Source organism: Eublepharis macularius, chromosome 6, assembly GCF_028583425.1.
Source record: "Eublepharis macularius isolate TG4126 chromosome 6, MPM_Emac_v1.0, whole genome shotgun sequence".
Lineage (NCBI taxonomy): Eukaryota > Metazoa > Chordata > Lepidosauria > Squamata > Eublepharidae > Eublepharis > Eublepharis macularius.
In genome coordinates, this window is record NC_072795.1 from 144,041,971 (window position 1) to 144,064,212 (window position 22,242).

Here is a 22,242-nt window from a genome sequence, read left to right on the forward strand (position 1 = left end):
TAATGCTCAGTGCATGAAATGTGCATGTCAGAAAGTAAAATAAGAATCTGGCCTATAAGCAGACAAAAACAGACCTTTCAGAGTGTATGATATAATCTCCAGATATCCGCTGTATTAGGCATGGAAGTGTCTCATACTGGTCATGAAATCCAACAATAGCTCTGCTGGACTTCTCCTTTTCTTCACTGAAAATGCTAAAGAGGAGGAGCATTAAATGCCACAGAGAAAATGGACTAAATAAAAAAAAATTGCAACAGTATTCCACTACATTTTTAAAGTAAATCAATGTTAAAATGTCTGTGATGCTGCAGATATGCACGTCTTCTTAGAAACAAATGACATTCATATGCAAAATAGCACTGGCTTTTTACCTCTTCCCAGATGTTCAACGCCCACCATACCAATAGAAGTTTGACAAGATGTTGAAAACCTAGTCATTAAGCGGATCACTTTTGTGATGGCTGAAATAACAGTTTTCAAGCATGTTATTCTAATTCAAAGCGTGCAAACTCTGGTCCATTTCTGTCCATCACTGCGTTCATTTATGTGTGTGAGTGTGTATCCCCAATTTGGAACATTGTCTGTCTGAAGGCTTGCCAACTGAGAGCAATGAAAGAATATACTACAGTTTACAAACACTCTCCCAGGGCCAGATGAATTGCATCCGAGAGTACTAAAGGATTTGCTGATATAACTGCAGAGCCTCTTTCTATCATCCATGAGAATTCTTGGAGAAGAGGTGAGATGCCAGAAGATTGGAGAAGGCCAAATGTTGTTCCCATTGTCAAGAAAGGGAAAAGGGGTGAATCTAGGTAATTCATTGATCCATCCACTTGATATCATACCTGGAAAGGTTTCGGAGCAAATCATCAGTCAGTCCTTGAAGATTTAGAAAAGACAGCTGTGATTACAAAGAGCCAACACGGGTTCCTTAAGAACAAGTAATGCCAGACTAACCATTTCAGTTTAGTTTGAGTTTATTCAGGCTTAATAGTCCATATGCCATACACTAAAACAAAATTTAAGAATTAAAAATTACTGTAAAACAAAAGTTTGCCATGTCTACACTGCAGCTTCTGCTCATGACCTGAGTTTGATCCTGGAGGAAGCAGGGTTCAGGTAGCCAGCAGAAAGAAGCACAAGCACCGTGAAAAACTTACTACAATGTATATCAATACATTGTGTATATCAATACAAAACTTACTGCAATGTATATCAATATATATGCAGTGAAACAGGATATCTAAATATATCAATAAACATTCCAGATCAACAGGCTTGTAGTACAATCATTTACAAATCACATACGTATCTTATAGCTGCACAAAAAAACTCAGAGGCAATCTCATACATGTATATTGTATAGGTCACATGTCATTTAAACACGTCTTATGAATGAATAACACAATGAGCTCAATAACAGTAAACATAGACATAAAGTGACCAGTGCTTCCAATATAGAGTGCCAGTGCCTCGAGTTACAAGAAAGACAAGTCAATGTGAGACAATCGTCTTAATGAGGAAATGTCCAATTCATTTGAAAGAGGAAAAGTTCCACGGTGGAGGTGTAACTGCAACAGGGGTACCAGTATTGCCCTCCCGTTTCCGTAATCCTTCTTCCAGCAGTTATCACAAAAACCACTATTCTCTTCCAAAACAGAACATTTCCAAAACGACTCCTGTGTCAATCGCACTGGCACTTTATATTGGAAGCACTGGTCACTTTATGTCTATGTTTACTGTTATTGAGTTCATTAACATTGGGGGGTTGCAGATCCCAAATCTCAGAACCACCACCATTATGTTTACTGGCAATTTGGAAATTAGCAGCATTCCATCAAATGTCAAACAGTTTCTGACAAGCGTTCAGAATCCAGATGCCTCTTCGCAGGAGTTCGTGCTGAGAGGTCTGTCAGGCACCCTTTGATGCTCTAGGTGGGCTTTCCAATGTGCTCTTGTCACAGCCATTCAAAAACAAGCTTTGACAGAAATCTCATTGAATCACACCAGAAGACTGGGGAGCATTGGTAGTTACGCCAACCACTACCTTGTTCACTAAAACCGTGGATCTTAAAAATTTTGGCAACAGCTGAGAAACAAAATTCAAGGTAACTGATAATCAGTGAGTACTGGCACAGCTTGTATTGCTTTTCACTGCTCATAGTTATTTTACTAGAGGATCAGCAAACATTAAGAAAGCCATTCCCATTTCAAAACATCAAGATGAAGCCTACAGCTCCCACTGAATTTGAGATTCTCTTCCTGTTGCTATCTTGCGGACTAGGGATGTGCAGTTCAGGTTAATGAAACTATCTTGTGGACATATTCACCAGCTGAGTTCACATACACAAATGTCAAACAGAATAAAGTAATCACGTAGGACAATGTTTCTCAAATTGGTGCCAACATCAGCAAGCATACTCCCATCAGGTTTGCAAGTCTTTTGTAAATATTGAAGATAAGTCACTATCTTCCCCATTCCAATAATTGTAATTTTAATGTCTATAAATGTGATCTGCTCTGAGCCTGCTGGTGCGGGGAGGCCAGAATACAAATTTAAACAAACAAACAAACAAACAAACAAACAAACAAACAAACAAAATAAAAATAGAAAGCTCTCCATTTTTTTAGGAATGGGGCAAAGCCTTGCCCACCTCGAGGAAGAGGACAGAACCGGGTTGTTTGATAGGCAGGGACTCACAGGGCTCCTGCCACACAATTTCCATCTTCTTGCCTCAGAGGAAGAATCCTTCTGCTGTCACTAAGGGATCCAGTCCTTGTTGTCCAGTCGCCATGCCTCTCTGTCAACAGAATTTGTCCTGTCACTTGGATGTCTTCATATCTGAACTCACACAGCTCCAGCAATTGATGTAAGATGCTTTCCCGTTTTACTTCCATTGAACATAGATATTCTTGAATAGTTCTCAACAACCTTATTCTCACAGTCAAGATCATTGCTTGGGGCTTGCTTTCAACCTACCTCCAACTATTGCACAACATGGATGGTTCATTCCTGTTGCATTCATTAATCCTACAGCAGCAGACAACCTCCCACCCCATGCTCCATCTTCTACCCTCTCTCAAGGGAGCAGCAGGAGGGAAAATGGGGAGGGGGCTGACATGAATGTAATGATATCACTTGTGGGTCAGAGCTCTTGTGTGACATCACGTCATGCACAACACTCCAAGAGCTTCCCTAATGTCAGGCAGGCAAGCCAGCCTGCCTGCCATGACTGTGAATGCATGTCTACTGGGGGAGGGGGGAGGGGCTTTCTTCCTGTAGTGTAGCTTCCTTCACTATGCCTCTGCTTTGCTCAGCTGTGCTTTGCTAAGAGACCTTATCAGTGCAGCTTGCAGTGTGAGAGAACCAGGCATGGGAACTTCGGCTGGGCATCTTTTGCAGGACTTTTGCTGACTTCAACTGACTTGTTTGGACTGGGGGAGGGGAACTGGAGTATAACCTCTCGGGGAAGACTTTGCTTCAGCATTCTGGGCAATCTCTGTGTATCAGTGCACTTCTAGGGAGTTTTATCTGAAGAAAGACCCTTTTAACTCACCACTGTGTTGGATGAAGTGGAGAGTCTGAGAGAATCCCCTAGCCAGGCCTGGCATTTTGCCCAGAATCCCATAGTTGCCTCAGAACCTGGGAACTGGAGAGATCCCCTTACCTATGCCATGGCAGAAGGAGTGGGCAACGGAACTCCAGTGATACCTGAGGATTTATAGAAAGTCCCCGCGATCCCACTTGGGTCTGGTGCATATGCATTGGTAGAAAAGGGGGTATCCACTGCTCCTATGTTTCCCAGATGGGATGTCAGTTTCCTCAACTGGTTGGAGGTGACACTGCTGGACTGGAAATCTCCAGAGGGCTCATTGGCAAAGGCAAGAGCGCTGAGGAACCGGCAGTGGTGGAGCCTAAGCAGATGGAGACTGTTCCTGGGGGCAGGAGTCTGCGAAATGGAGGAGGAGAGCAGAGAGACCATGAGTGCAGAAAGAAACACAGTGGCCGCACTCTGGGAAGAGCTGCAGCTGCTGAGGTGTGAGCTTCTCGCCCTCACAGAACTGGCCCATGGACTGGCGTGTGCAGCAAGCTGACTGGAGTCACCTGGGGAGTTGCCGCAGCCATTACTTGCTGTCCCCCGAGGGTTGCTGTCAGGAGGGGCCCTGGGGTGACCAGAGGAAGGAGTGCCACCTCCGCAGCTGTTGGAGCTTCGCAGACTGGAGGCTCCTTTTGAAGGGAGGTCTGATGAATTGGGATATTTCCTTGTACAAGTAACAGAATTCCTGGCAGAATGGGGGCACACCTTCCCAACTGAAGTCAGCCAAGTGAGTTACATGAGCTCATGGCTGGGGGATCCCGCAGCTAAATGGTATGTGATTCTGTACACAACCTAAGCCCCAGAACTGAGGAGCATGGAGACGTTCATCCAGGCTCTCAAGAAGCAGTACGAGGGCTCTCTCGAGGAGGACAGAGCGAGAACCTGCCTGAGGAGGATAAGACAGAGCAACCATCTGGCCAGAGGACTTGGAGGAGGGGAAAAATGATTGTTGGTATGAGAACAACAAACTGTATATCCTGCAGGGACTACGGGGAGAGATATTAAAACACTGTCATGATGCCAAGGTGGCTGGGCATCTGGGTTAATTAAAAACACTGCACTTAATACAAAGATAGTTTTGGTGGCCAGGAATACGGAAGGATGTGTCACAATATGTATCTACGTGTCAGACCTGTTTAATGGGCAAAAAGAGTGGGGGAAACCTCCAGGAATACAACAACCTCTGGAAACCCTACTCCGACCCTGGTCTGCAGTATCCATGGACTTCATCACTGACCTCCCGCCAAGTAATGGGAAACCAGTGATCTGGGGGAGGTGGATTTGTTTTCCAAGCAAGCCCATTTGTTCTGTGCTTTAAGTTGCCAACAGCCAAAAAGTTGGCCATATCGTTCATGCAGCATGTAGTAAGACTCCATTCATTCCCAGACAAGGTAATATCAGATCGGAGTCTACAATTTGTTGCCAAGTTTTGGTGGGAGCTGATGGAAGTAACAAGCATGACTCAAGGGTTGAGTTCAGCATACCATCCTGAGACCGATGGGCAATCTGAAACAGTTAATCAAGTCCTGGAGCAATTTTTAAGGTGTTACATTAATTATCAACAAGATAATTGGACTGATTTCCTAGCATTTGCAGAATACTGTTACAACAATAGCATTCATAGCTCTATGGGAGCCACCCTTGCCGTTTGTGAAAGACCCCTGCCTGGGAGTGGAGGTGGGGGAGGATCTCAATACTTGGTGGAACTCTATCGTAAAACAGTGGGATCTAATAACGAAAATCCTAGAAAGAGCCAAACAGGATTACAAAAAGCATACATACCGTAAACGCTCCTCCCTCTGGGATCTGAAACCTGGAGAGGAGGTTTATGTGTCCACAAAAATTCTCAAGGGCAAACAACTGAGCAAAAAGTTAGGATGGAAGTACATCGGACCTTTTAAAATCCTCGATGTCATAAATGGGGTAGCTGTGAAACTAGACCTGCCCAAGAATTTAAAACATATCCATCCAATATTCCACGGCAGCTTGTTGAAGAAACCCCCGGAAGCAAACACCTGGCACCCAGAACCTGGAGTTCCTCCCCCCACTCATGGTGGATGGACAACCTCATCATGAAGTGGAAGAGGTGTTGGACTCAAAATGGAGAAGAGGAATATTATTTTACTTGATAAAATGGAAGTACTTTGACCAGGGTCAAAATTAGTGAGTTCAAGCTAAAGACATAAAAACTAAAAGACTCATCAAAGCTTTTCACAAACGTTATCCAGAGAAACTGCCGGAGGGGTGATCCTGTTATAGATGTAAGTTTGGGGGGGGGGGATAATGTCAGGCAGGCTAGCCAGCCAGCCTGCCATGACTATAAATGCATGTCTACTGGGAGGGGGGAGGGGCTTTCTTCCTGTAGTATAGCTTCCTTCACTATGCCTATGCTTTGCTAGCTATGCTTTGCTAAGAGACCTTATCAGTGCAGCTGGTAGTGTGGGGGAACCAGGTGTGGGAACTTTGGCTGGGCATCTTTTTTTTTAAAAAAATAGATTTTTACTGGTTTTCTCATATAGGAGTAGGGGGACAGGGGGGGAAATAGGAAGGGAATATCTAATATATATCATATATTCTGCTTGAGTTAGAATTCTATTTATATCTTTTCATCAAAACATTTCAACAAACATTTAACTGTGATTATTAATAATACATTACAGTAGTGTCTTCATATAGTTACTACATTCAAGTCACTATATTTGTTTTTCATCCAATCATAAAATGGTGTCCATTAGGCCACAAAATCTTCTTCTAATTGTCCTTTCATTAGGGAAGTTAATTTGTCAATTTCTGCATTTTCCATTATCTTCGCTATCAATTCTTCTTCTCGGGGTATTATTGTACTTTTCCATAAGGATGCCAATAGCGTTCTTGCTGCTGTTACTCCATGAATTATAAAATATTTCTGGTCTTTTCCAATTTCTTCTGGTACACAATTTAACAAAAATATCTCAGGTTTAAAAGGAATTATACATTGTAAAATTTGTCTGTATCTCTGTATCTAATACTCTTATCCAGGGAAAATGTCTTTGGTTGTGAGAACTCTTCTAGAGGTGATACCCATTGTGGAACCTTAGTGTACATTTCTGGTACAATTTTTTCCTATACAGTTATAATGGATTTCCTAATCAAATGATTCTTAAAATATTTATGCCTTTTAGCTTTCCCATACCATAGAAAAGCATGCCAACCTAATTGCAAATCATGTCCTTCCAGGGCCAGTAATCTTTGATTTTCTAGTAAAATCCAATCTCTTATCCACACCAGGCAACATGCTTTATAGTATATTTTCCAGTCCGGTAGAGCAAAGCCTGCATTGTCTTTAAAATCTTGGAGTCTTTTCAGCTAAATCCTTGGTTTTTTCCCTTGCCATATAAATTTGGATATTATCTTATTTAATTCTTCAAAGAAAGTCTTATTAATGCAAATCAGGATGGTTTGATATAAGAAAATAATCCGTGGTAATATATTCATTTTAATAGTTGCAATTCTTCTTCGACTGGGCATCTTTTACAGGACTTTCACTGACTTCAACTGAGTTGTTTGGGCTGGGGGAGGGGAACTAGAGTATAACCTCTCGAGGAAGACTGTACTTCAGCATTCTGGGCAATCTCTATGTATAGGTGGACTTCTAGGGAGTTTTATCTGAATAAAGACCCTTTTAACTCATTCCACTGTGTTGGACGAAGTGGAGAGTCTGAGAGAATCCCCTAGCCGGGCCTGACACCTAATACCATAAATAAATACCATAGATATTTGGGAGGATTTCTGAAGTGTGACAGATGCTGTGATGACATCAAAGATAACATCATAACATTTACAATTCTCTTCCATAGTGAGCTTTGTGGCTGGGTGTCCCTTTCACATTTGTGCTTAGCTTACATAGTCAACTAGGAATCCTTGAGTGAGTCAGCATTTGTAGTTATTCACAATAATTGTTAAATACTACAACTAAACTATATAATGCATTCATTATGCTGCTGTAGCATAGTGGCTAAGTGGTTGGGTTGTGAATCAGTATTCTGCTAGCTTGAATCCCACGTCAGTAGGCAACTTTGGGTAGGCCCCCCATCTCAGCCCAGCTCCCAAGCTGTGTTCTGGGGGTTATAATAACAACACTTACTTTGTTCAGTGCCCTGAACGGGGCACTAATCTGTCAGAAGAGTGGTATATAAGCGTAGTTGTCAATGTTGCTATTGTTTCATGCACTTAAACATGCTGTGTAACTACTGACAGCATGGGGGGGGGCGCCTGCAGGAAGGCCCCCAAGACTATGGTTTGCACCAGGCCACAAATTACCTGTCTACAACCATTCTGGCCTCTGAGGTGTGTATTAATGTACCAACTAGTTCGCAGGCTTATCCGTGCTACAGCATGCTACTACATGCTCATAAATATGAGAATGATCCTGCACAAAGCATAAATGGTGTTGAGAATTGGCCTTGTTTTACCTTTGCTTTGGGCAAATGATATCACTTTGCCTATCCAAAGCCGGAAGAAGTTTCCCAGGAAGAAAATTGAGGAAGTAATGTATATTGTAAGTAATGTACACTGTAAACCAACCTTGTGCACGAAATATAAGTCAAATAAATAAATAAAGTAAGAGGGAATGGTTGAAATGTCTGTGATTCCCTGCCAATGTAAATAAGGGTTGTTGTCTGAGGAGATCATCCACCAATCAGCATCTTTTCAATCCCATCTGTTCCTAAGAGCTGTCTTTTCCAATATGACAAGCATATGGAGGAGGCTGCTTGAAGCTGTCTTCCTATGCTGGCTGCTTCCACAGCAACCTGTTTCTTGCCTGTCGGCCATCTCTCTGTGGTGGGTTTCCATGCTGTTCCCAGTGGCAGCTGTGGCAGCCACATAATGGGGGCTCATCTACATCGTGAGTTCAGACGTGCAAAATGGCTGGCTGTGAGGAGCACTTGGGGGGGGGGGAAAGCACTGGAAGTACATGAAGCTGTCTGTGACAGGCCTTAGTTATTAGTCCTAAGAGTCTTGGGTTTCAAAACAGGACTGGATAGATTTGTTTCTGGAAGATTTTTTTTAAAAAACTTTGTTGGGGATCTTTTTCACCTGATTCCTTCCCTCAAATGTGTGAGGGTTTTTTTTTCTGCCAGAGATAGCTTTTTTAATGTGTTTAGAGAGACAAATTACCTGGCCAAGGTGTTCCCACCACCACCTCACATACTTCCAATCTTTGAGAACCAAATAGTCAAATAGCTTCGCTCATCTGAACAGGGCCTTCTGCAGATACTGTCCTGCAGTTGAGCAAAATCAACAGCTGCTCACACATGAGCTTCCTCCATGGTGGCCCCCACCTTATGGAATAGCCTGCCCGAGGAGGTCAGGAAAGCTCCCACTCTCCTAGTTCTCCACAAACTATGCAAAACTGAATGATTCAAGAGGGCTTTCTACCCAGATTACCGGGCTATGTCATAGGAAATAAGTCAGAGAGATGCCCTGGTAAGGACAGGGACTATAAACTATGCTACTGAGTACTGTCTGTTGATGCAGATATGCTTCTGCTGGGGAGTTTCCTTATTGTTAAACATGTTATGTTAAATAGGTAAGCTTTGTTTCAGAAAGATAACTAAATAAATATCAGTTAACTTTTAAAAAACATATGCATAAATATTGCTTCACGTGAACAGTGGCTTCATGACAGACCTTAAGGCAGCGTTACTCATTCTGCAGAGAGTTACATTTGTAATTACCATTAACCAAAAGAACGGTGTTGATTTCCTTCCTGGCATGAAGCTTGCACCTCAGGAAGGTTCACTGCTTACCTGTTCCTCCAGTGGCAGCTGTTTCAATGTGGGGACCGCTTGGTAAACACAACCCCCACTGGGCAAGTGTCTTGCCCACTTTCCTGAAACAGAGGAGGTGCCTCATTGTGTTACTGGAATGGGACTCCTTGTGAGTAAGAGGGGGGATTAGTGGCAAGGAGATGGCTATGCAAGAAGGGTAATAAAGCAGGATACTCCACCAATTTTTACGAGGCCTTCACCCCAAGGAAATTGACGAGACTGCTGGTATTGAATTAAAGAGTAATTTTATTTAAAGGGGAAAATACACGCACACAAGAAATAACTCACAAGTATACAAGATTCCTAGGAAAAGCAATGGTGGAAGTGGAATAGATTTGGGGGATTTCGGGCGATAATTACCTATCTGGGGAGTAGAGCAGTCCACAAAGGAAGAGGGCTTCAAACAGACAACATTCTTGACCAGGAGAATCTTAGGGAAGAAGAGCCTAAGGGTACAATGCTTGGATCCAGAAAGCATGCACTATTTGAATGGGGCAAAGCCCTGGTTCTTATAGGGCAAATCATGTCCTGAGGCTGGGGAGCCCCTTCAGCCGTTAGGGCAAAGACCTTAAAGGTCAGTTCCTGGGAATGACAAAGGTTTGATGACTTTTGATTAGTGCTACCGGGGTGTGACAAAAGAGTTGAATTGGTTCTCCTGGTGCTGCATAAAGAAACGGTTGCTTAATTACTGTTCCTGGAGCTTGGCTAACGAATTAAGATCTTGATTAAACGTTACCAGGAGTATATACTTATCAGAGGTGATTGATGGCCCTTCGAACTTAGGGTGGGATTTCATCACAGACAGAAAGGGGATCGGAATGTCGAGTGGTGATGCAGCAAGTACCTTTCTTGTCAAGATTGCACATCCACAGCTTGGAGGAGCAGGAACTAATCATGCCCGATCACTCGGCATTTGCATCATGACTCACTCTCCTGAGTGGGCCTCGTCAATGCGAATCCATAGACATTGTGGGCATATCAGAAACTTGGTGGGATGAGGAAAATCAGTGGGACACGGTGATTCCTGGATATAAATTATATCGGAAGGATAGGGAGGGAAGGGTTGGTGGTGGGGTGGCTCTATATGTCAGAGAAGGTATACATTCCAGTAAGATTGAGAAGGTAACTGAATTAGATTCGCTTCTGGAAATGCTATGGGTTGAAATTACGGGCCCAAATGGAAACTTAACTGTGGGAGTTTGTTATCGCCCTCCAGATCAGAAAATAGAGGAGGACTATAAAATGATGACAGGATTAAAGATGGCTGCTAAACAAAAAAACTGTGTTGTAATGGGTGATTTTAACTACCCACACATTGACTGGGCCAATGGGTGTTCGAATCGGGGGAGAGAAAGTGAGTTTCTAGACTGTCTCAATGACTGTGCTATGGAACAGATGGTTACAGAACCTACTAGGGGAGAGGTGATCCTGGATTTGGTCCTCAGTAATGCTGAAGACCTGGTGAGAGATGTAAATGTGATTGCACCACTTGGGAACAGTGACCATAATGTTATTGAGTACAACATATGTATAAATAGGAAATTGCCAAATAAGACCAACACAGCCATGTTTAACTTCAAAAGGGGTAACTTTTCTGAGATGAGGGCGTACGTGAAGAAGAAACTGAAAGGGAAAGTAAAAAAGGTCAAAACACTTGGGGAATCTTGGAGACTATTTAAAACTACAATCCTGGAAGCTCAAATTAAATATATACCGCTGGTTAGGAAAGGTACAAATAGGTTTAGGAAAAGGCCAGCATGGTTAACAAGCAATGTAATAGAAGCTGTAAAAGGTAAAAAGGATTCTTTTAGGCAGTGGAAAACTAGTCGGAGTGAGGTTGATAAAAAGGAGCATAAGCTGTGGCAAAAAAAGTGCAAGTCTGTGATCAGACAGGCAAAAAGGGAATATGAGGAGCATATTGCAAAGAACATAAAGAAAAACAATAAACAATTCTTTAAATATATTAGAAGTAGGAAACCAGCTAGGGAGGCCGTGGGGCCCTTGGATGACCAAGGCGTAAAAGGATTACTAAAGGGTGATAGGGAAATGGCCGAGAAGCTGAATGCGTTCTTTGCTTCTGTCTTCACTGTGGAAGATAAGAAGTGCATGCCCACTCCGGAAGCACTGACTTTGGGAGGGGTTTTGAAAGACCTGAGTCACATTGAGGTGACGAGAGAGGAGGTTATGCGACTGCTAGATAATTTAAAAACTGATAAATCACCGGGCCCAGATGGCATACATCCAAGAGTTCTGAAAGAACTCAAGTGTGAACTTGTAGATCTCCTCACAAAAATATGTAATCTGTCATTAAACTCTGCATCTGTTCCTGAGGACTGGAAGGTAGCTAATGTTGTCCCCATCTTTAAAAAAGGTTCCAGGGGAGATCCGGGAAATTACAGGCCAGTCAGCCTGACGTCAATACCGGGTAAGTTGGTGGAAACTATTATCAAAAATAAAATTAGTGGGCACATTGATGACCAAAAGCTGATGAGGAAAACTCAGCATGGGTTCTGTAAGGGAAGATCTTGTCTCACCAATCTGTTAGAGTTCTTTGAGGGAGTGAACAAACAAGTGGACAAGGGAGACCCGATAGATATTGTTTATCTTGACTTCCAGAAAGCTTTTGACAAAGTTCCTCATCAAAGGCTCATCAAAGTTCCTCATCAAAGGATTGTGAGGCACTCCAAAGGGATCTGTCGAGGCTAGAAGAATGGGCATCCATGTGGCAAATGAGGTTCAATGTAGCCAAGTGCAAAGTAATGCACATTGGAACCAAAAATCCAGAATATAAATACAAGTTGATGGGGTCTGAACTGGCGGAGACTGACCAAGAGAGAGATCTTGGAGTCATGATAGATAACTCACTAAAAACGTCAGCACAGTGTGCGACTGCCATAAAAAAAGCTAATGCTATGCTAGGGGTTATTAGGAAAGGGATTGAAAACAAATCAGCCGGTATCATAATGCCTCTGTATAAATCGATGGTGAGGCCTCATTTGGAGTACTGTGTACAGTTCTGGTCGCCACACCTTAAAAAAGATATCATAGCACTGGAAAAAGTACAGAGAAGGGCAACTAAAATGATTAAAGGGTTGGAACACTTTCCCTATGAGGAAAGATTGAGGCGCTTGGGGCTCTTTAGCCTGGAGAAAAGACGACTGAGGGGAGACATGATAGAGGTTTACAAGATAATGCACGGGTTAGAGAAGGTCGAGAAAGATGTGTTTTTCTCCCTTTCTCACAATACAAGAACTCGTGGGCACTCTATGAAATTATTGAGCAGTCGGGTTAGAACAGATAGAAGAAAATACTACTTTACACAAAGGGTGATAAACACATGGAATTCGTTGCCACAGGAGGTGGTGGCAGCTACAAGCATTGCCAGCTTCAAGAGGGGACTGGACAAATATATGGAGCAGAGGTCCATCAGTGGCTATTAGCCACAGGAGATAGATGGTATTCTCTTTGTGGGGAGGTGGTGCTCTGTTGTCTTGGTGCTGGAAGGAAGGCAGTGGGAGGGCTTCTGGTGTCCTGGCCTCACTGACAGTCCTTTAGATGGCACTGGATTTCTAGCCACTGTGTGTGACAGAATGTTGGACTGGATGGGCCACTGGCCTGATCCAACATGGCTTTGCTTATGTTCTTATGTTCTTATGTTCTTAATGCTTTGCTGAGCTGGCTGTTTCATTAATGTAAATTAAGGCACATTCATTCAAGGGCTTTGTGATTTTTATATCACGTCGCTATTAAAGTTGGTGGAAGCTGGGGTCGACTGCTCAGAATTGGGGGAACAGTGCTCAGAAGAGAAACAGGCAGTGTGTCAAAGAGCCACATGTGGCTCCTGAGCTAGTATCACTGATTTAAGGTATTCATACAGTTGCAGTGGATCTTGAGGTAAACTCTGGAGGCATATTTTTAGCTCTGCTCAGATTTAATCAGAGACAGTGATTGTTAGATTTACCTCAGCAAAACTGCATTTGGAATACAGTCAGCAAATTTCATGTTATGTTTGACTAGGTCGGTTGTCAGTACTGAATTAATGTATGCCACTGAGTCTTATTTTCCACATTTATCTATGTAGCATGATTATACCTCGCAGAGTGTTGAATTCCTGGACTAATGAGGACGCCAATTAATTTGTATTAAAATCCTGTTCTTTATTCAGACTATCTATATGGCTTAATAGTACTGTTACAACCCCTTTTTTTCTCTTGGGTAGATTTGGTCTTTAAGCCTTTTATTCTTGCCCCTCTTGGTAGATTGCTGCCACCAGGAATTAAATTCCAGAATAACTTAAATTTCTCCTTTTGGTAACGTGCCCAAGGGTTAGGCTTTTTTGTGGTACTAGTGGCCATGAGGAAGAAATAGGATATAGGAATGACAGGTACTCTGGGATATTAAAAATCAAAATAAACTTTTAATTTTTATAAGAAGCATATCGGTTTCATATTATTTCTAAAACTCGATGGTTTCCAAAGAGTAGTTCTCAATCCTTAAAGTTACTTTACTTGAACCCAGTCACACAGATCTCTCAGGCCTCACACACATTTTGCCTGCTTTTGATATTATTTTCTCTCTCAATTACAAGTAAGACCTTTTCTCAGGCACACACACAGCTTGCCTGCTTTCTCCTGACTGAATGTTCTTTCACAAACACACAGTTCAGGTTACCACACAGGTTATATTTCTCTCAGCATTGCTTAAAAAATACTCAGGCTGCACACAGCTTGCCTGCTAACACCAGATTAAATATTTTTCTCAGAAATGCTTAAACCTGCTAAAGCTGCACATAGCTGGCCACTCTTGCCCCGACTGAATGTTCTTTCTCCACTCTCAGTCTCAAACTGCATTCACTCCACCCACACTCTCAGCCATCAGCCAATCATCTCCTTCACTCATCCCTCTCTTTCACCCCCACTCTTCATCTATACCACACCAAGCATTTAAAGACACAAACACACATTTATTTAAAATAATTACAAGTACGTAGTGGGGGGATGGTAATGAAATACATGTTACTCCTGTTTCCTTTCTTTGGCAGCCTGATTATTATAGCTTTTGCCTCTGTCAGATTTTGACAGATGAGATTGGAATGGACAAATTGGTGAGTAGTAACGGAAGGAGCAGAAGAGAGTAGATGCCGAATTTCAAAATGACTCCTTTATTGGCTATTCGTGATAAGCGTGAGATGACCATTCATTCACTTTTCAGGCACCAATATTCCTAATTGACATCTCTTCACGGGTCAGGCACTCATTTTTAAAATCAAGGGGTCATGACGAGTACTCAACATCATTGCTAGCTGATGCATCATCCATAGGTTATACCAGTTTCATAGTTGCCTTGTGATGAAAATAACCTCTGTTGTATTAAGAGTGCTTTTCCAAACTGCTATACTGAGGGCAAGTACAGGAAGCCAGTGTGTTGTATTGGTTAGAGTGCTGGGCTAAGTTTTGGGTTCACGTTTCCACTTCATCGTAAAGCTCCCCTGGTGACTTTGGAACAGGAACTCGCCCAGCCTCACGGGGCTCTTCTGAGAGCGGGACCACAAGTGACAAAAGGCACAGGTTGGACACTTGTCAGCTTCCCTCAAGTTTTGATGGGAAATGTAGGCAGCGTGGCAGAATGTTGGACAAGTGACAGTTGAAAAGTCCACTGGGCAGCAGTCGGAGAGCCAAGCTGCAAGACCAGGACGCCTACATTTCCCATCAAAACTTGAGGGAAGCTGACAAGTGTCCAATCTGTGCCTTTTGTCACTTGTGGTTTTCCTCTTAGAATGACAAGTGGGAGGAAGGGCTGAAGGGCACAAGGGGGGGCACATTCGGATGAGCATTTAGGAATGGCTGTTTTGGCCAACCCTCCTGTGTCAGGTGCTATGCTTTTCTCAGCTGGGGCCGAGAGACTGGTGCCTTGGACAGCCCCCCTACGGTCCCCCTACCCGGATTTGTGCAGTTTCTGCAATAGCTTTGTCTGTTCCAAGTTTTATATTTATATGACAATTTAGTATATTTATAGTAGCTCTTGTGAGATAGTGTTGCCAATTTATCAGAAGAAAACCTCAGTTTGGACAGCATTAAATGTTCAACTCTGGACCAATTTTTTCCCTCTTAAATAAAGGATTTTTTAGTAAAGCAACATTTGTGGAATAGAAATAATCACTTACCGAGTACGCTTCAACTGTGTAGCCTTGCTCGGGAAATAACCAAGGGCACAGAAAGATGTGCCAAAGTTCTTGAATTTCCACTCATCTGTAATAAGTAAATTACTGATGGTTGTAGCCCCAAATCAGCTTGGGGGCCACCTGGGAATCAGAGCGGGAATTTAACTTCTCGACCCCTGCTTAGTTTCGCTGATCCAAAATGGCTTTCCTGGCACTGTTGTCAATATATTGGGCCGGGGGGGGGGCATGTCTTTTTCTTTAAAATTCTAGTAAGGGCACAGGGAGCCCAGTTTCAACTGGCAGATCTGGGAGGGTTGATGGAACGAATGCTCTCCCCTGGTCTCAGGGTCTCTGTAGATGTACAGATCTTTTAAGAGTTGGGTCCGAGTTCCCCAAACCCAACTTGAGTTCCTGCAGCAGCTGTGGGGAATGGCTGTTAAAAAATAAAGGAGAGCCCAACACCTTCACGGAGGGAGGAAAGGCTCCTGCCTTCCCCCTCAAGCTGCTTCCGGTGTCAGACTGGCCGGACGAGAGGCTATTTTCTTGTTTTTACTGCTCCACCTGGTACAGCAAAACCGCAAGCACACACCCTCCCCCGCTCACTTACTAATTTGGAAAACAGATTGCGGGGAGGGAGGAGATCTTCCTTCCGTGCCAGCAATGACATTCTGAGGCTGTTTGGACTTTTCTTTATTTTGTCACAGCCATTTATTTTTAAACTGCTGTGTGGCTGCAGGAACCCAAGTTGGGTCTGCGGAACTCTTTAAACACCTGCACACAAACAGAGATCCTTAGTGGCATGGACACGTCACTGTTTACAGACAAATGGAGGTCCCGAACCTTTGCTTGTGTCCCAAATCCTTAAAACAAATAACATGATTTCTTGTCCTGTATGTTGATATTATTGGAATGGTGATTGGTTGAAAGTAGTGGAATGTGGAAGTGTTGATAGCAGAACTATGATGCTGTGGTCAATTATAGAATCGTAGGGACCTCTAGGGTCATGCAGTCCAACCCCCTGCACAATGCAGGAAATTCACAACTACCTCCTTTCCCACACCTCCAGTGACCTCTGCTCCATGCCCAGAAGATGGCAAAACACTGTCAGGATCTCTGGCCAAACTGGCTACCTGACCCCAAGGTGGCAATTGGCCTTACCCTGGGCATGTAAGAAGTGGCCTCAAGAGCTAAGCACTGATGTAACCCTTCCTGCCCTCCCTCTGATGATCTGCGCAGGTTCACAGAATCAGCACTGCTGTCAGATGACCATCTGGCCTCAGCTTAAAGACCTCCGAAGAAGGAGAGCCCACCACCTCCTGAGGAAGCCTGTTCCGCTGAGGGACCGCTCTAACTGTCAGGAAGTTCTTCCTAACGTTTAGCTAAAAACTCTTTTGATATAATTTCAACCCATTAGTCTTGATCTGATCTTCTGGGGACACAGAAAACAACTCTGCGCTATCCTCTGTATGACACCCTTCAAGTACTTGAAGATGGTTTCATATCACCCCTCAGTCATCTTCTTATCAAGCTAAATATACCGAGCTCCTTCAACATTTCCTCACAGGATTTGGTCTCCAGACTCCCCACCATCTTCATTGCCCTCCTCTGCACACGTTTCAGCTTGTCTATATCCTTCTGAAATTGTGGGGTCCCAAATTGAACACAATACTCTAGGTGAGGTCTAACTAGAGCAGAGTAGAGCTATACCATCATTTTGTGTGATCTGGACACTATGCTTCTGTTGAAACAGCCCAAAACTGCATTTGCCTTTTTAGCTACCACATCACACTGCTGACTGATGTTCAGTGTATGGTCTACTAAGACCCCTAGATCCTTTTTGCAGATACTACTGAGAAGACAAGTCTCCCCCATCCTATAATTATGCCTCTTACTTTTTTTTTTACCTAAATGCAGAACTTTGCATTTATCTCTGTTGAAATTTATTTGGTTTTAGTCCAGTTTTCCAGCCTGTCAAGATCATCCTGTATTCTGACTCTGTCTTCAGCCGTATTTGCTACCCCTCCCAATTTAGTATCATCTGCAAATTTAATAAGCATTTCCTCTAGTCCCTCATCCAAATCATTTATAAAAATGTTGAACAGAACAGGTCCCAGGACTGATCCCTGAGGCACTTCACTTGTCACTCTTCTTCAAGAGGATGAGGAACCATTAACTAGCATTCTTTGGGTGCAATTTATCAACCAGCTAGAGATCCACCTAATAGTAATAGGATCCAAATAACATTTTACCAACTTGTCAACAAGGGTATTATGTGGAACCTTGTCAAAAGCCTTACTGAAATCGAGATAAACTGTGACTACACCTTTCCCCTCATCCAGCAAGGTAGTTACTTTCTCAAAAAAAGAGATAAAGTTAGTCTGACATGACTTGTTCTTGAGAAACCCATGCTGGCTCTTAGTAATCACAGCCATCTTTTCTAAATGCTCAAAGACTGATTGTTTGATGATTTGATCTGAAACTTTTCCAGGTATAGTCATCAACCTGATGTGTCGGTAGTTACCTGGATCCTCCTTTTTCTCTTTCTTGGAGATGGGGACAACATTTGCCCGGCTTCAATCTTCTGGCATCTCACTTGTACTTCAAGAATTCTCCAAATAATAGACAAAGGCTCAGATATTACATCTGTGAGTTCTTGTAGTACCCTTGGGTGAAATTCATGTGGCCATGAGGACTTAGTTTCATTTAAAGAAACTAGGAGTTTATGAACTACCCCTATGTCGACTCTAGGCTGTAATGCCCTTCCCCCATCATGTGTTCTGTTATTGCCATGTTGAGGACCATTTCCCTCGCAGGAGGAAAAGTAGGTATTGAGCAATTCTTCCATCTCCACTTGTTACCATTTCAGTTTCCTGTCCCTACCATGTCCCTGCTCTTTTTAAAATTTGAACATAATCAAAGAAATCTTTTTTGTTGTTTTTAGCATCTCTTGCTAGCCTAAGCTTTAGCTTTTCTAACACTCTCCTTACAGGCATTGGTTATTTGTTAATATTCATCCTTGGTTATAAGATCCTTCTTCCATTTCCTAAATGAGTATTTATTAATTTCTCAGTTCATTAGAAATCTGTTTATGGAGTCACCTTGGCTTCTTTAGGCTCCTTCCGTTCTTCCTTCTCATAAGAATCACTTGTTATTGTGCCTTCAATATTTTGCCTTTAAGAAACTCCGACCCCCCTTTAACTCCCTTCTCCTTAAATATTTCTGACCATGGGATTCTACCCAGCATAGCTTTCAGTTTGTTAAAATTTGCTTTCCTGAAGTAGAGCCTCTATAACTACGTTCAGCTTTTCCCTTCCCCAAGACTAAATTCCAAAGTTTCATGGTGCCTGCTACTTTCACCTCGTCAACCAGCTCTTCCCTGTGGGTGAGGTCCAGGATAGGTCCAGGATAGCAGGTCCAGGATAGCAAAACCCCTTGTTTCCCTCTCCGCTTTCTGGAGAATGAAGTTGTCAACAATTCAAGTCACAATTTTTTTTGACCTTTCATTTTTAACAGAGTTAGACTTCCAACAGATATCCAGGTAATTGAAATCTCCCTTGACTACTGTGTCCTGTCTCTTTGTGAACAATATTTTTTAGTTACTTTATTTACTAATTTACTTCATTTATACCACACCTTTTCCCCCAGTGGGGGCCCACTGTAGCTTACCTAATTCTCCTTGCTTCTATTTTATCCCCACAACAACCCCGTGAAGCTGAAAGCATATGACTGGCCTAAGGCCACCCAGCAAGCTTCCACAGCAGAGTGGGGATTCAGACCTGGTTCTCCCAGATCCTAGTCTGACACTTTATCTGCTACACCATACTGGAGCCACATGAGAAGAATCCCTTATTATACTTCTTTTGGTTGTGCGTGTGTGGTTGGGACGGGAGCCTCCTGTGAATACATACCTGAAGGTGGGAACTGCCTCTTATGTGAGTGTTATTTGGCCTGCCAAACGTTTGTGCTAATAAACTAAGCAGCATCTGGTGTTGGGAGGAAAATTTCTTGCAGATTACATTGGTTTATGGCAGGAATAATTTTAGCGTACAATCTGGTGGTTGGGTGACGTTCTTCTACTGCATGCAAGAAGTGCTGAGACATCTAAAATAGGCTATAGCACATGGTCAATACTACCTGACTCCATAATGTGTTTTGTTACTTGTTCCTGATATCAAAGTCACATACAAAATCCACCTCCAGGCAACTCTTGGTATAACTTCTCCCAACATCTCCAGGTTCTACCATTTCCTCTGTGACCCACTTATTAAACCTTAGACATTACTGGGTTATCTCTTGGCTAAAATATAGTCAACTTCTTTTCTTTTTTGTCAGCCATCCTTCCAGCCATCTCTCCTGTTAAGCTAAATGCTGCTCCATGATACCTACCTTCTTGTGTCCTTCTATTTAGGAACATCATGCATAAAAATTCCCTTAACAAATACAAGTGAACAATGTACAGCAGCATATGACAAGATTGTGTATGTATCAGTTATTGTATACACCAATTTGAGTTTCCAGTGTGCGTACATGAAAGAAAACAGAGTCGTGATGATATAATATAAAATTATTTAAGTTGATCTTAAGCACTCACAGGAAACAGAGGGAAGTTATCTTTAACACACAGGTATAATGGCTTGCCGTCTGTCAAAAATGGGGCCACCATATTTCATGTCAGGCCACGTCAACGTGAGCAACAGGCCTGCTAGTCTATTACCACTGAGTATTTGATAACCATTAAAACAAGAAGTGTATTAAGCTCTTGGTAGTCTGTCCTACATATTATACTTGATGGGTCACAGGTTACCATGGCCTGATCGAGATACTCTCATCTAGATGGTTAAGGTAGCCTCAAGTGGATGCTTCAATGGATACTCAAGCTACAAAGGCATGCATTTGGGTGGAAGAGCAAGTTGAATGAGAAGTAGACAAATATATCACCATCTTTTCTTTTCTGTGTTTTGGGATTGACCTTTCCCCCCTTCCTCTCTCCTAGGATAAAGAAGTTAACCTGGAGCAGGTCCACAGGCGCATGAACAGTTTAATTGATGAAGACTTAGCTCACAAGCAGCTTTCCCCAGCATCCATTGAGATCTCAGCCTTGGAGATTGGTGGCATGCAGCCCAGCCAGACCCTAGAGCCTGTGCGTGAATATCAGAACACGCAACTTTCTGTCACCACCTTTTTACCAGAACAAACAACTCATGGGGCCAGCAGGACACTCACAGGTGCCTCTGGCAGCAACCTGCCATTGCCCCTGAGCAGTTCAGCCACCATGCCCTCGATGCAGTGCAAACACAGATCGCCGAACGGAGGACTGTTTCGTCAGAGCCCCGTGAAAACACCCATCCCAATGTCATTTCAGTCCGTGCCGGGGGGCATCATCCCAGAAGCCATGGACACATCCCATGGGACATCCATATAAGGAGAACAACCAGCAAAGATTTTTAATACAATTGGGGGAAAAAACTCTTACATTTTTCTTGTACATTTCTGTAAATAATGAAAGAATGAAGTGGGGTAAAAAAGTGTATTTTGAATATTCCCAATTTTCAAAGTCAGTAAAAAACAAACAAAATACCAAAAAAAAGAGAAAGAAAATGTATGAATGACTTTGTAAATTTTGTTCTCTATGAATAAAAAAGGCAAATTACTTGTGACCATTCTCAAGTGCCAAAGAAGACCCGTTACTGGGGTTGAGGGCAGTAAAAGTTGACTCTGGTTTTTAACTGGTACTTTTTTTTCCCTTTTTTTCTGAATCTGTTTTAAAGCAAAAAAAAATTATCACTTCCTTTTCAAAAACAAATGAAAAAATCCATTGTTTTGGTTAGTTCTTTTGCCATGGATTCTGCTATTATACTCTTACTGCAAAACGATAGCTGAAATGCAACATAAATGGCGCAAACAATGCATCAAGTAAACAGATCTCCTTTAGTGCAAGGATCAAATGTGCATCCTTGACTGTGCTTGTTCCTAGCATGTATGGCTTAGACCTGGTTGTGACATTGCATGAGAGCGGGAATCGTATAAGGGCCCCTGGTAGAAAAGATGCAGTCATGCAACACAGGGAATTTGACAGGGAAGAACAAAATCCAGCATCCCTCTTGTACAGCTGAGGGCTTCTATCCTGAAGTTTCTAACTGGGATTCATGTCCAGAACCTCTGAAACTGCATGCAGTGTCACAAGTGATGGAGAAGAAGAGCAGCATAGGCGCAACTGGCTTTTGTGTGTAATTCCTTGTCCAGACTGTTGAATTGGGATGGAATAGACACCTGTGTTGGGGTCTTCATTTGTAGACAAATGTTAAGCAGAACTGCACATGTTACAGCTGCACATATGGGGAACCCTCCACATATTGGGAGCCCTCATGTGTGTGCTGCACATGACATTCCCAAAAGGCACAATCACCATTGCGTCTGAATAGGGCACAGTATATTATTTTCAGCAGAAGGGTTTTGTGAAGCATGTACTTGATGTCTTGGCAGCCTAAGGGTTTTATATAATATTTATATTATTTCATTGTCGTGTCTTCTATGTAGTTGTACATGGGACCTGTGCACACACAGGCCAGCACCTAGATGTGCAAGATGCTCTCCTAGCCTTTTCGTGCACTTTCCCCCCAGGCACAGCTATAAAAGGTGGGGCAAGTGTCTCCCTCTCTTAGTTCTTTTACCG

General features: G+C 42.8%; 1 protein-coding gene across 1 annotated transcript in view; it reads left to right on the forward strand.

Moving 5' to 3' along the window:
* GRID1 (glutamate ionotropic receptor delta type subunit 1) overlaps positions 1-20,991 on the forward strand; it is a 1,143,434-nt gene extending 1,122,443 nt beyond the window's left edge. Inside the window, exon 16 of the mRNA XM_054982944.1 lies at positions 20,563-20,991. Coding sequence (XP_054838919.1) covers positions 20,563-20,991 — 429 coding nt within the window. The remainder of the gene's footprint in view (positions 1-20,562) is intronic.
* Positions 20,992-22,242: the final 1,251 nt, after the last annotated feature.